At 38.8% G+C, this 15,292-nt stretch overlaps 1 protein-coding gene across 1 annotated transcript in view; it reads right to left on the bottom strand.

The window, feature by feature from the left end:
• Window positions 1–14,354, bottom strand: part of NYAP2 (neuronal tyrosine-phosphorylated phosphoinositide-3-kinase adaptor 2) — a 213,981-nt gene extending 199,627 nt beyond the window's left edge. The window contains exons 1-3 of the mRNA XM_037029259.1: window positions 14,115–14,354; window positions 13,325–13,809; window positions 5,358–5,595 (exon numbers count right to left, since the gene is read on the bottom strand). Coding sequence (XP_036885154.1) covers window positions 5,358–5,578 — 221 coding nt within the window. The 5' untranslated portion in view covers window positions 5,579–5,595; window positions 13,325–13,809; window positions 14,115–14,354. The remainder of the gene's footprint in view (window positions 1–5,357; window positions 5,596–13,324; window positions 13,810–14,114) is intronic.
• Window positions 14,355–15,292: the final 938 nt, after the last annotated feature.

Here is a 15,292-nt window from a genome sequence, read left to right as displayed (position 1 = left end):
TGTCTGTGGGTAATCATTTAAAATATCAACCAATTCAAAACTTTGGTATCAGAACCATTTATTTTTTAGGTAGCCATGTTTTAATAAAGGAAGAGTAAATATTTAATTTTTATTTTTACTTCTTGCTCTCTAATGAAGCTGGTCTAATGAATGGACTTTAGCCATCCTTTGTTTTTCTCTGAATAAAGGAAATACTGAAACCTTCAAATAGAGCTTCAAAGTATCCATGCTAATATACAATTGCATGTATATTTAAGGAGCCGTAAGTAATCTAATTCCATTTCTGTCACTTTTAAAGAGGAAATATAACCTCATATAGATCCCTTGAGGGCATCCAAAGGGAATAGAGACATTCCCAATCAGCCTAAGTAGTCCTTTGTGTCAAAACCACTTTGCTAAAGTCGAGAGCTGTCTTCCAGACTTGCAACATTTGGGAGAATTTCACTAAGGTAACACTTGTTTCATGAGAAAAAAATGCAGCCCTTCCCTATATAATCAAAAACATACTCAGAAACGCATGTACTGGGAACAAATTTTCTGGTTGCTTTTATTTAGGACTATTTCCTGTATTTTTAAAATTTTATTCCATTTATTGAGGTAATATTAGTTAATAAAATTATATACACTTCACCTGTACAACTCTACAACATATCATCTGTTGATTGCATTCCGTGTTTACCATCCAACTTTTGTCACCATATATTTGAATCCCTTTATGCTTCTCAACCTCCCTCCACCCCTCTTTCCCCTTGACACCCACCCTGTAGTTTCTAAAATATTGTGGTAAATGGCAAAATGAGATAGTCCAGAATCTAGAAAGAAAACCGTAACTTGAAAGGAAGCCTCAAACACAAGCACGCTTTTGGTATACCAGATGGTCTTTTGCGTGCCCATCCTCCTCCAGGAACCCCCTTACTTGGTATTCTAGACAAGGGCTACCTAGAGACGGTGAAGCTCCCGAACAAGCCTCGTGTTCAGAGGAACACACAGGTATTGCCTTACAGGTTGTGTGTGGCCAGACTCTCTGCTCTCATTGTCCAGGTGTCTCCTTCCTAATGGCTGGTGCCTGTGCTGAGTCAACATTTCAATATACCCATCCTCCCTCTTCCTTAAATGTTCCTTTTCACCTACACACATGTGGCAAGCCGGGGCTTTGTGATGCATCTCAGGGGAGTGCATTCCTTTGAGGCTGTAGGTTTTATGTGTTTGTTTTCTTTAAGGCTTCTTGACAAAAAGTAAGTCTCATTTACCAGTGCCTGCACAAAACCATTAGGATTTAAAATAGCTGAAATGATGAGCTACTGAAATAAGTTTTTATTCTCCATTAGCTTTTCTGTCTTAAGTCTTTCTCTTTCTCACCAAATATTATTTGGGGCAGTTAAGAAAAACACAAACAGCATCTTCTTATTTATTTAGAATTTTCCACCACAGTCTTTTTGGTCAAGTCCTATCTGAGGAATGGAAGTGAAGGAACAAGAGAGTTCGTGGGGACATGTAGCTCAGGTTAGGCTGGACAATAAGGAACTGGGCTCAGAAAGCCCGTGTGACTTAGAACACTGGTGAAAAGTGGTGAGGATTTTTTTCTCTCTAAGAGCTCAGTGTTTTAAGCTTCTCGGCTTCAGCACAAAAGGCATTTCGGCACATATGTGATCCAGAAGGTCAATCATATGAAATCCTATTTCCATTTTTTAAGCAATCCTTGCCAGCCTGCACATTTCTGAAATTGCAACTGGCATATTTCACGGAGAATTACCATCCATGCCTTTTCAAGGTCAAACATGCCCATCCTTAGATTTTGAGCATTTGCATTCTATGTATTAAATCATCCTGTATACTGACGAAGGCATTCTGTAGACACGATAGAGAATTTTAATTGATTAGATTATGTTCGTTAACATCACATTGAGTTTTCCCTACACCTTGGACATAAATTGTGTCTTCAAAATATTAAAATATATGTGGAATTTAGATGAGGGAATTCTGCTTCTGTTGCCATCCCTGAGCCCCCAAAATGCCTATGGGACCAGAATCGTGCTATGAAGTTTTAAAAAATATTAAAAAGACATTTCCTATTATGAATATTTAAGCAATTCTAAATATATACCATGAGAACTTCTACAATATAGAAGATTGTTACATTTTTTAACTGCCAGAACCCCAGGATACTGATCACCACAGGAACAAAATGAAATCGAACTTGGACCTCACAATGGGTACTGCGATGGGACAACCTGAGATCCTCGCAGCCAGTCCCCTCACAAAGCCATCAACTTCAGTCTCCGCCTCCTGCCCAATCATCAGCCCTTTTGGCTCCTTAGATTTTTCTCCTTCCAGCCCCTCCCTCAACCACTCCGGGGCCGGCTCTGTCCTCCTGCTGCTCATGGTCCTGCTTTCGAAAGTGAAGACATTTGGGACGTGTCAACAATTTAGGACTAATTTTTTTTTTCCCTTCCAAAGATATTGGCATCTTAAATTAGGGTTCCAGAAAAATGTCTGGGGGAAGGGTGTAGGAAACCGTGAGAAGAATTGTTGATAGCAATACACATACTGCACCTTTCACCTGGCACATGTAACAAGGAGGAGCACCATTACAACAGGGTGTTTGTTGTGTGAGGAGCCAGGTCTGGGGCCTGTCTCTTCAGGCTTACTCCTTCATTCATTCAGCATTCAGTCGTCCAGATCCTGTGGCTTCCTTTCTCCCACGATGGCGGAGCAGCTGAGCTCCCATCTCAGATACTTTAGATCCCACCCCTGCTCCCCGGCGCAAAGGCACAATCGCAGGAATTTTTCTTCCCTCTCCTAAGTCATTAACGTTTCCCTTTCTATTTCCATATTAGTATTGTGAATAAGCTGCTTTTCTCTCTTCTTAAAGGAAAAACAATGGCAAAACAAACTTTTACCAAAACCCCACCAGCTTCACCCACCCTTCATATCCTTGAAATAGTTTTTAACCTCAAACTTCAAAAGAGTTCTCTATCGTGTTTCAATTTCTCCTTCCCACTCCTTCGTGAACCCCATCCCAGTGGGGGTTTTTCTCAGCCATCCACAGAAAGTAGTTTTGTCNGTCATTAACGTTTCCCTTTCTATTTCCATATTAGTATTGTGAATAAGCTGCTTTTCTCTCTTCTTAAAGGAAAAACAATGGGAAAACAAACTTTTACCAAAACCCCACCAGCTTCACCCACCCTTCACATCCTTGAAATAGTTTTTAACCTCAAACTTCAAAAGAGTTCTCTATCGTGTTTCAATTTCTCCTTCCCACTCCTTCGTGAACCCCATCCCAGTGGGGGTTTTTCTCAGCCATCCACAGAAAGTAGTTTTGTCAGCAACACCCATGTGCTAAAAGGTGTCGGTCAGTCCCCACGCTTCAACATAGTCGTCTGTGTGTTAAATCACACACACTGTTCATTCTGTCACTTTACTCTCAGGTGCCACCCTTTTTGGTGCTTCTTTTACTCTCTCCCTGCCTGTTCTTGCTGGATTCTTCTACCACTCCTCTCAAGTAAGCAACAGGCGGCCCAAGGAGTGGTCCTGAGTGTTCTTGTCGTCTGTATCTGAGTTTTGGTCCTGCATATTCTCAGCAAGGCCTGTGACTGTGAAAGCTACAGACTGAGATGATTGTACCGCCACCTTTGATCTCGGCCATGAGTCCTGGAGCTTATCCAGAATTCTCCACTCGGATGCCTTGAAAGGCTTACAAAATTGGCTTGCCAAAGCCAACATCCTGTTACCCCACCATTTTACCTAAACTTACTCCTCTTCCGGCTTAGATCACTTCATTAAGTGGGAACATCATTCCAGTTGTTTAGAAAAAAAACACGATGTAGCAACATCAAAAAAAATATTGAGAACCATCTTTAATTCTTTTCTTTCCCTCGGCTTCTACATCTCATCAATTAGAAAATTCCGATGCCCATGATTTGATTATTTTATGTCACCTTTACTGCTACCATCCTAGTCCAAATCACCACCATTTCTCACCCAAATTATTCTAAAAGCTTTCCCTTTGGACTTCTTGCATCCAGGTCTTCCCCACCTATCTAACACGAGGTTTTAAAATATTCATTCCAGAAAACAGCCATCCATGTGAAATATTCAGTCAGGGCACGCCACACCATTGCTCAAAAATCTTCGAGGAATGTTTTCCTCCCTCTGAATAAAACATAAGAGTTTATAAGTCTCTACATCACATGGTGGCCACTGCCAGTCTGAACTTACATCCGTCCAGTCTTTGGCATGGTCACTATATGATGCGTTGTTGTGGAACACATTGAACTTGCTGTTGTTTCTGCTTAGAATTCTCTTGCAACAGGTAAGCCATATGGCTCACATCACTGGTGGTACACTCCTCCTAGAAGTGTACTTCTATGTGCTTTTATTTGTAATTAAATGATCAAAGTAGTGCATCCTTACCTAGCCTCTCTATAACTGTGAATAGTTCATCTTAAAATAATATTTTCCTTTAATATCATAATATTCACTGAGAGTAAACAAAAGTATTAGTGCCGGATTTGAATGAAAAATCCACCACCTAATGATCAAAATAGCTTAATTGATATTATTCACTTATCCAGACAATAGAGTTGGATTAATTCTCTAAATTCTGTATCTTTGCACTTAGTAGCTGAACTCCATTGAAGGAATGTGACTCCCTCAACCACGTGTCTCTACCTACACCCCTTAAACACCCAAACACACACACTGGAAACGTGGTAGTATTCTTTTGAAAGGTGAAAAGATGTTTATCTTCCTTTTGGTCTCAGGGCCCCAGGAAACTTAGCCTCCGTTTGGAAGCTGCAGAGTGGGGCTCCCTGACTTACAGCAGATATGGAGCCCAAGTTATACCACTCGGACAAACCTGGGGCACTTGGTACCAGACAAGAGCTGTCACGGTCATAAAACTCTGTATAGAAGGCAGACAATTAGTCTCACTTGTCTTCACATAATTCTAATTAGCAAGGAGTCTCTTTACAACCTAGGGAGAGGCTAGAGCCTGTCATAATGTCAGAACTATAAACAAAGACCATGAAAGGTGGGAGTTTTCACCAAGCATTAGCTCTTAAAGTGCTTGCAGGTTCCTTTGGGCTTTTGTCAAGAGACTGCTCAGCATGAATTTTTATTTAGAGGACGTCTTTCTCCATCCCATCGACACCTCCATGGAACAACACTCAAGTTAGTAATTTTTGGTAACTGAGGTGAGGATGCAGTCAGTAGGATGGGTGTGTTTCGGTGACAGCTGAGGTGCCATTTCCACACCCTCTCATCGAGTCTACACCAGGTGACAACATCACAGCCTTGGCACAACTCACAGATTTCCCAATGTGCGCAAAACTCAAAACACTTAAATTTATATTTACCGTTTTATTGCTTCTTCTTGCCGTCGGCGTTTTTCATTCTTCTCCTTCAAGTAGGCCAGGTTTGTCTCATTCCTCAAGCGATCATTCTCGCGAGCGATGTCGGAGGCGTTCTGAATAACCAAGCCGTCGTAGGCCTTCATTCCCATATCCTCAATATACTGGAGGAACGTGTCCAGAGGGTCTTCCTCAGGGTTAGCATTCATCATCTTGGAGGATCTCATGTGAAAAGGAACACTTCCTGCAGGACGAGAACAAATGCCGATGAAAGGGTTCCCTTCGTTCTTCCTAATGTCAGCCCCGAACTCCGACGACTATGGTAGAACCAATTTGGAGACAATGTCTTTTTAAAAACTATAAGCGAGCAGATTATTTGAAATAAATATCAAATGAATGTTGCCAGAGTAGCAAACAGTCCCTCAAAGTAACCAACTATCAGGGAAAAAAGGAAAAGATCTCACGTTAAAAGATGACATCAGGTTGCAAGGACAGTGTAGTGCACGAAGGAAAGCTTTTGGTTTGTTTAGAGTCATGATTTGGCTCCTCAAAAATGCATTCTTATACCAACGAGACTCGTATGATCCCAGCCTCATTTATTTCTGATTACCATAGAAACTTTTCTGTTCAATTTTAAATAAAATGATATAATAATTATTTGGAAGAAATATTTGCATCATGTGTGTTTTCTTTACATTTACATTCAGTTTATGGATCTGAACTATCCATGCAAAATGCAGTGTTCACCAAGCAAATGCACATTTCTAATATAATTTGTTTTGGCAGTTTCCCTTTCACCCTCCATTGTTTTTCAAAATGGCTCTCTACAATGCCCTGGCACTTTAATTCAAATAGCATTGGTGGCCAGGACCACGTTAATCCTGACCCGTCTCATAATTTCAGGCAGGGACAACTGTGATCATCGTTGCTACATGAAGGTTTCGAAACCTCAGCCACAGAAAGGAGTACTGAAAACCAAAATCAGATCTAAACAACAGCAACAGCATAGGGCTTTGAACCAACACATAATACGCTCACTTATTAAATGATGGGCATAGTTTCTCCTACCGCTTGCTACTGTGAGGACTGAGAGAGGTGATGACTGTAAAGGATTTAGCACAGAGTTCAACAATAGTAAGTGTAGCTAATATTTGAACAAAAGTGTAAGATTAAGATTGGTAGCAATAACAATTTCAAATGTATATATGGGTAGAGGTGAATGAGTGGATGGATGGCCAGCATGCTATGAAAATCATTATGCCTTGAAGTAAAGGTAGGCAGTGAATCACAGAAATCAGTACAACCAGGGAGTAAGGAATGTACTTTAGTCAATCAAAAATAGAACTGGAGTTTAATTAATTACACATAAAGTAAGTATTTTACATCTCTAGCTTAATAAGTCTTACTGTCCTCACCTGCACGTTCCCTATATTATGGGTAATTGTCATAATTGAGTCAGATTGAAAAATCTAAAGCACACCCAACAAGTTGGCCATTTAAAAATATATATTGCCTTTATATCTCTTTTATTTTCTTCAAAAGGCTCCAAAATATGTTTAAAAGATCAGCCCAACTATTTATTGTTGAAGTCCTAGACTTTCATTTCTGCCATTGCAAATCATTTTTATTCTGATTTTGTTACAAGTGTAATCGTGTTCCATAGCCTGGACTGTAGCTATGGAAACTTCACTTCTTACCACAGTTTATTAGCATTTTAGCTGCCAGTCAATCCATATGTTATTTGAAACTCACATTGAATTTAAGAATATAGCCCCCAATTTGGATAAAATTGTTGAATCTAGAGGATAGAAGAGCTATTTGTTGACTCATGATTTTTTGTTATGTTAAGTTTTATTATGTTTGTTTGACTTTCAGCCACAACTAGCTGGCAAATGAAATGGTCTTTAATTTTAACTATCTAACATAATTGAATTGTATTTTAATATCAGTCCATCAGATTAGATGCTTAAGTGGTGGACATACAGAGGAATGGAAAATTACTGCTACAAATAATTGCAGTTTTCAAGAAAAAAATGCAAGAACATGAATCTCATGGAGCTAAAGCATTGCCATTATTGAAAACTCAGCTGAGTCCAAGGACTCAGCACTAAGCAAGTCTGGATAAAAAAAGATCCGCATAACTTTATGGCAATTAATTCTACCACAGTTAAGCAAGCCAAGTCAGTATTACAAGGATTCTAGAGGTAATGCCTCAGGGTGAAAGATTATCACTCCCACTCTGCCCTCCAGCAAAATTGTATATTTTCCACTGTGTAAGGCATTACTCATAGGTTTTTATTTCTTCCCTTAAATTTTCTTCACCATCCAAATGACACTAGCGATTCTTTATACAGTTTATATATTCCTAACATTGACAAGGTTAATTGTGTGCCTGTGAAAATTAATTATCTTCTTAAGTAGTCTTCCAAATTGGCTGGAGTTTAACGCATGTTTATTCTGAGAGAATAGTAGATAATGGTATCATAAAATATTTATATTATGGACAGTTGTATTGTAAGATTTCCTTAATGGAGATTAAAATTTGGGGGGTGAAAATCAACCACGAAATCTAGTAAAACTTCAGAATAATGAAAAGTGAATCAGTGTTTGTGAACACGCTTATGTCGTCTAGTTCTAATGAAGTATTTGATTCTATAATCATTCATTTATTCAAGTGTGTCATGAGTGGTATAAATCAGGCACTGATAAAGGCAGAACTGTCTTCCTCCAGACCATCTTACTGCAGCGTAAGAACACAAGGAGTAAACCTGACAAGGGCACTGGTTCAGGTGACAACACTGGCATTTACTACTACGTCATGGTTTATGGTCACCATTTTGGAGAATGAGCAGGAAAAACCTTTTAAACAATTATATCTGGTCTTCAAAAACTAAAATTGAAAATAGATTTGGACCATACTAATGTTTAAACATCACCCATTTCTGCCTCCTTGTCTACATGTAAAACCTCGTGGTAACACGGGGTGGGGTGGGCAGTGAGGCAGTCTTGTGAAGCGCAGAGCTGAAGAGTTGAGCAGCGTGACCTGAAAATCCCACTCACACCCTCTCAAGACCTCTGACTTTGTGCACGTTAATGAACCTCTGCAAGCTTTAGTTTCGCCATGTTTGAAATGGCTGTTGGAATCGGACTTGCTTTTTCTATCAGAAAAGGCACGAAGTGGTCCGGAAACATGACCATAATTATCAGACAGTTTTCATAATTCCTAACCAATAGTATGATGCTTAGTTATCATTTCTCGATAAACACATGCTTACTTTGCAACATAAGTCAATAGAGTGTTTAGTGCAGTTCAACTTTCTTAGTTACAGATATGCAAACGAAGGCCCGTGAGTGAGTTAACTGATTTGCACTAACCAGGCGCAGGTGGACCAGCCACTCATCCACTCTGCCCCATGTTCCCCAACAAGAAAATAAGGGTTTGGGGGCATGTGTACCGCAGATCCCATCCCATCTCTCAAAACATTCAGATGCCATCGTTTCCAATCAAAAGACATTTCTCAGGCCACTGAACTCTGAATGAGTACATTCTTGGCCTCACTAAAGAAAAGTGAACGGCATGTTAAGTGTCTACCTCACTCAAGTTGCTACCATTTTTCTGCAGAGAGAACCCACAGCCAAGTAGGATCATCAATCTGTTTATCTTCCAAAAGATTGTATTTATGGCAAAGATAGATATTAAATAAAGTGGCTTTTTTTACCACTAAAAACTTGGCTGCATTTTAAATGTTGGATATTAAATCAAGTTCATTTCTGGCCTTTGAATGATAATCCTATAAACAAAGCATTTTATGAAGGCTTGACTTGGGCACCTCATTCCTAAAGCTGCATTTTGAAAGACCATGGTTAGGGATCAAATGAGCTCCTTTTTTTCAGGTAGCATCTTTAGATATCAGTCAATCAGTCAAATCCACCATACTAGACCTCAAATTATTTCATGAGCTGCTTATGACAACAGAGTGGGTGAGATGGAAGGAAACATCTTGCATTTCTACATTTAGCCCTTTTATTTCAATGAGTTTATGTCTGCAGCCAATTTCACTCACAACAAATTAGACATTTGAGTCCCACCTAAAGCACTAATGGAAAGCTGGCACCCACAGGGCAGGTAGGTTTTCCTTGGAATGTATAGCATTGATTCAGATGGTGTAAGGCCTCTGTGACTGTTCTGTTCCTTGGAAGTGGTGGCCAATCTTTAATGTTTGCATCAGGGACTCTCCAGGGAAAGCACCTAAAATCACCAAGATCAGAATTCCCATACAAATTGTTTCACTCTTTTTTTTTTCTATTGCTGTATTCTGCCCTTGTAAGAATTTTCTTTTTTTTAATTCCTGGATCACTGTATGTAGAATCATTGTCATTCTGATGAGAACTACAGCTCTATTTTATTTTATTTTTCACCTTTTTATTATATTCCTATTGACCACACCCCTCCTCAAGAGAACTCCTACACAAAACAATGACACTTCCCCAAATTTGAAATTTCTCCCTACTCAGCTAACACACACCAATTCACACTGGTAGGATTAGGGTTATACTAAAAACGTGAACATTTAACTTTTTATTAAACTAACCATGATTCATTTTCTTTTGTTTAAAAGCATCACTATACCTTCCAATGATGAGCCTAGAGCTCAAAGTAGTGTTCCATCTCTTTAAAATGTTTCCACTGAAATCAAACTATCTAGAACATGTATATATGGAACTAAAAATATGCATAAGGATATCCAAGTGGAGCCCATGGAAACATAAAAAAAATTCACTTATTCTATTCTTGTTTCTGTAGCCACAACGTGTACCCAAGGAACTCAAGAAGCTGAGACACTACCTGATTTTTAGTGTTAAAGCCCCACCCCCCAAAATGGAGCATGTTTTTGAGAAATAAGTGCTTGTGAAAACGTAAAGATCATATATTTACATGGGTGATTTCCTTTGTAAATTAAGAAATCAATTTTGTGTGGCCTCGCTTTACCGGAGCATATTTAATGTGGCCCTAACTGATATCAAGATTGGCTTCCCTACAACATAGAAGATTTTCTTATTAATGTCAAGCATTGTCGAAGGTGCAAAAAAAAAAGTCAGATAAATACTAAGATGCATTTTAAAGCACTTTGCTTCTTTCTTCTAAAATTCAGAACAAATGCCTTCTTCAGTGCATCCCATGCGCTGTGACATTAACCACCGCGGCTCTATAAGGACAGGCTCAGTCGGCACTCTGCGCTCTCACTTCTCAGGCAGAGCCTTCCTGTGGGCCATTCACCACCATTTCCCAAAAGCAGGCTCCGCATGTACCAGTGTCGTCTGTGAATTAGCCCACGAGCCCTCATGGGTGCTGGTTCTTTTCTTTTTTATTCTTCAAATGTTTACTCAGAATTTCTGAAATGGAGCTGTTCTCCATCTGAAACTTTGGTTTTCTAAGACCATAAGTTAGGAAATCTCCATTAATCCAATTATTTTTCACATCCATTGAGTGGTAGGAGAAGAAAACCACTTGTTAGGGAGAGAACTCCTCCCCAATTCCTTGAAAAGCTTCTTAAATTTTAGGTCACAGTGAATCCTATAAGTTAATGAGATAGCTAGAGTTTATTGTGGGCTGTTATTGTAATGCTATTTGCATTATCTTGGAAAATCAAAAAATATACAAGGGATAAATTTGCTGGTGGAAAGCCTAGACATTCACCTTTACTTCACATTTATGTCTTATATTTTATTTGCACAAGGTAAGGTTTTCTGGTCTCCACCTCTTAGTTATTTCTGAAGTTTTCAAACCACACCTGTATCAATGTCTTGAGGAAGTTATGACAATTTAGGTTATTAAAATTTGATCTACCCCCACTCTGGTCACTACATCTTCTTTGAGATTAAGAACCTTATTTTGCCCAATAGTGCAAATTCATCCAAATAAAAGTTTTCCAAAGCAATTGTTGACTATATTTTTTGTTCAGCAGGAGATAAAGATCTTTTACATTTTTTGCATGTACTCAGACCAATTTAAAAACACATTGTGAAAAATATAAGTATTTAAATAATCAAGATTCATATACATATGTAAAATATGTATGCAAATTAATTCCCAAAATTTGCTTACTTCAAACAGGACAAAATCAACACACTAGATTGCTTGGTTATAATCTATAACCCATGTAAACTATGTCAAAATTGCTTTTCTGATAAAATCTCATAATCCGTCAAAATTAAGTCCTGTAATTTCACTTTGACTATGCTTGAAACCCTACCCTCAACCCCACAAACTGTCATGCTCATTTTCTCATTCTCACTGTCATCAAAATGCAGCTGTTCTGCCCAAAATGTGAAATGTTAGCATTAAAACCAAGAGAGCCTGTGGAAGTGACTACAAAGACACTGATTGCTTTTTTCTCAGAAAGCATATTACTTTGCAGTGAGTTTTTCTCCACTCTCTCCCTTCCCCAAAATGGGTAAAATGGGCATGGATCATGTTAATGTTGTAACATGATTAATCAGAAATGTCTCCCCAATTTCCAGGTTGTCATGGTGCTATTTGCCCAGGACTTAAAGATACTGCACATTTCCCCTAATATTAGGGATTCATGCAAAATTTCAATGGCTGAGATACTTTTTTGAGCCTTTGGCCAAGTGTTTTCAGATGCTTGCAAGGCAGTATTCATAGAGTAAATATAGTCAGTGTGATAAATTGCCAATTACAATGCATACCATCTAATTGAATCAGGAGTCTATGACTTATTTGTTTCAAACAATAGCCAGCCTTTGGTGTATAAGCTTCCTGCACTTATGCCTCTAAACTTTGCAGATGGTCTGAGTCCTTGAGCTTCTCTAGAGTTCCTCGGGAAGTTGTAATATTTTTCTCATGTCTATTTTCATTAATTTTCTAGAGTGTCGATTTCCTTCTCAGATTTCCCTTCTTTGCTGAGTTGGCAAGCATATGTTACACTTTCCACATAAAAAATAATTTTGGCATATATAGCTCACATCTTCTCATATTAATTTGTTAAACCACTTGACAATATACAGAACAAGGTGGGCATTGTTTAAAATGTGGAAAAATTAGAAGAGGAGTTAATTTTCACTCTTGTTTTACAGTTATGATTCTACACACTTGATTATAAATTCTTGCATATTAAAGTGACCAAAACTATATCACAGAAACTCTTCATTTGGATATCCTTATTTTTGGACTGTATTTAGAAAAAAATCCAGTTCTATGATGCCAAAACATTTTAATTAGAAAATTATAAGATTTGCTAATAAAAATAAATAACGTTACTTCAAGTAATATTTCTTCCAGGTAGGAAATACCTGCATTTCTTATTTTTAAAATATTGTTGGCAGTTGGAAAAATTGGCAGAGAGACACCCCAACAAAATAAGTGTGTGTCCCAAGTAAAGCAAGTCCACTAAAGTTCTATAGAAAATATCCATTGTGCTGAGACTAGTGAAATTTTCCTGATACTAAGTGGTATTAAAATATGTGTTTCCTGAAGATGTTTATGTCTCATGAGTTAGGAAAAAAGCAATTTCAGCTTTAGTATATGTCTAATAGTTTGTCTAGTTTGAGGGGGTACAGTGTCTTTTTTCCTGAGAATGTAAAATATTTATGTTATAGAATAGCAGATGAATAGCTAGCGTGCACAATGTGAATGCCAATTAACACACTGGGAAATATTTATCATGATTTTAATAATTCAACATGGCTTATTTTACCAATGAAAATCCAGTTTAACCATTTCTGCAGCAATGGAACTAAGTGAGCAAGACTCTACAACATAGCCTGAGGCTCATTAAAGCTCTAGATGCCTTCACTGTGGCTTTATTTCTGCTCCGTGTAATAAGACATGCAAACTTCAGCATTAAGTATCCCCAGCTAAAATCCATTCCATTTCATAAGCAGATTGCTTGGTGTATTTCATGCTGGCTTCAATTAGCATGCTTAGAGAATCTGAAAAATGAGATACGTACCAAAATTTAAGTCCCCAGGGAGAGCAAAGTGCAATAATCAGGAGGTGACTGTGTCTGGCCGAGCCCTCTCTCACGGTGGATCCCAGGGCAGCTCTGTAGGAGTAATCCAGCACCATAAGAAAGAGACCTGGAGTTCAGCTCAGTTTTTCTTCAATTAAAGTGCATTGTATCTGGATGGGAAAAGTATCCACTCCCAGATTCTTCATCACTAGAGATCAGAGCATTCTTGATGGTCTTCCTATCAGATAAAATGGCCTTTAAAGTTTTCTAGGAAGATACGGTGGCAGAAGACAGGTGTTTGCTTCCTTAAATCGACATTCAGAGAAAAGAGGGCATAGCTAATGGGTGGGGATGAACACACAGCCCCTCTCCTTCCAGGTCCAGCTGGGAAGAAATTCAATGATTTTACCCACTTTGCTATACAGATGATTACAAGACTCAGAGCGATCACCCAGGCTGGCTAAGGTGCCTCATTTGATTATATTCTGTGAAGACAAAAATAAAGGAAAACAAAAAATCAGCCACATTCTCTCTAAATGTCTCCTTTCAGCCAAAAAGATGCTCTTTCACATTGCCACTTACATACAGAAGGTTTGGAGCAGCCTAGCTTGTGGCATGGTCCCTCCCCCGTGACAACCAGCTCTCTCTCTCTTCTCATTCTCTCTCTCTCCCCTCCCTCCCTCCCTGCTCTGACTCCCTCCCTTTTTGCTTCTCCCTCTCTCCTCTCCAGCTGCCTTAGTCTGTTGATGCTGCTGCTGATTAATCAGGGATTCTGAAACAAAGAACCTACCTTCTGAAATAAGCAGTAATCTTTCTTCTCTGTTTCTGCAATCCGTCTGCATTGAACGGCAAAGCTGCTAGCGTTCTAGCACCTTGGATAGTTCCCGCTCACTAGGCCCATTGGAAAAGGGAGAAGCGACCGAAGAAAGGACAAGAAACCTGCAAGCAGCATCTTTCTACTTCGGGTTTCTGCTCCCCGGGGCCTCCCCTCCTCGTTGGAGGCCTCACATCAAGGCAGCAGAACCTCTCTCTTTTATCTATCTGAGCTGAAGTCTGATTAGTAAATAATAACATGAAAAGAGGATAAAGAAACCCCTTCATTTATATCCACTGCAACACTAATTCAGTCTTTACGGAGAAGAAAAGTATAAATTGATCAAAAATAGATTTTTTTTACTACAGGGGATGTTTATAAGCTTCTTACCCCTGGCATGTCTAATAAAAATGGGTAACAACTTAAATGGAACATCCAGACCTCAGTTTGATACCCTTATTTGATATCAGTTTTGCCTCCACCCTCCCTATGCAGCCGAGCCAGGCACACAATTACTGCTGACGTACTTCAGGCTGCTGCTTGGGGAAAGAGGGGAGGAGCCTTTTAACCTCATCAAAACAGCTTCATGCCACCTGCTCCCATGGCATGAGAACAAAACTAGCCCACTTAGAAAGAGCATGCACAGCGCACACATATGGCGAATAAAGGTCTCACTTGGAAGATGTGATTTTTTTTAAGCAGAAATGAGGTGTGATTTAACTATGACTTGTGGGTCATTAACTCCAATAAACTCATTATGGAAATTATTTAAAGTCACAACCTATCTCCTACATCTCCTGAGGACTCTCCTCATTTTGCCCTTACTATCTTACTGAATACATATATATATATGTGTGTGTGTGTGTATGCATATATACATATATATATCGTGTTATGAAATGCAATCCATATGTGTGTACACATACAAAATAAGTGTGTATGTTGACACACACACATGTCAAGTCCTAACCTGCTTTTGCTCAAAGTAAAAAGTTAAATTTATTATTCAATAGTGACCTGTAGATATTTTTCTGTCACATTTTCCCCAATAATTCTTATTGTAAATTACCTTCACTGGCAAGCTGATTTTCCCAAGGGTTACCCTAAACATCTAAATTTATAACTTATTTCTCAGAAAAAAATATGTTCTAACT

Source organism: Sturnira hondurensis, unplaced genomic scaffold, assembly GCF_014824575.4.
Source record: "Sturnira hondurensis isolate 20B ecotype Veracruz unplaced genomic scaffold, ASM1482457v3 Scaffold0020237, whole genome shotgun sequence".
NCBI lineage: Eukaryota > Metazoa > Chordata > Mammalia > Chiroptera > Phyllostomidae > Sturnira > Sturnira hondurensis.
The sequence above is the reverse complement of the archived record's forward strand: the minus strand, read 5'-3'. Positions and strand labels throughout refer to the sequence as shown.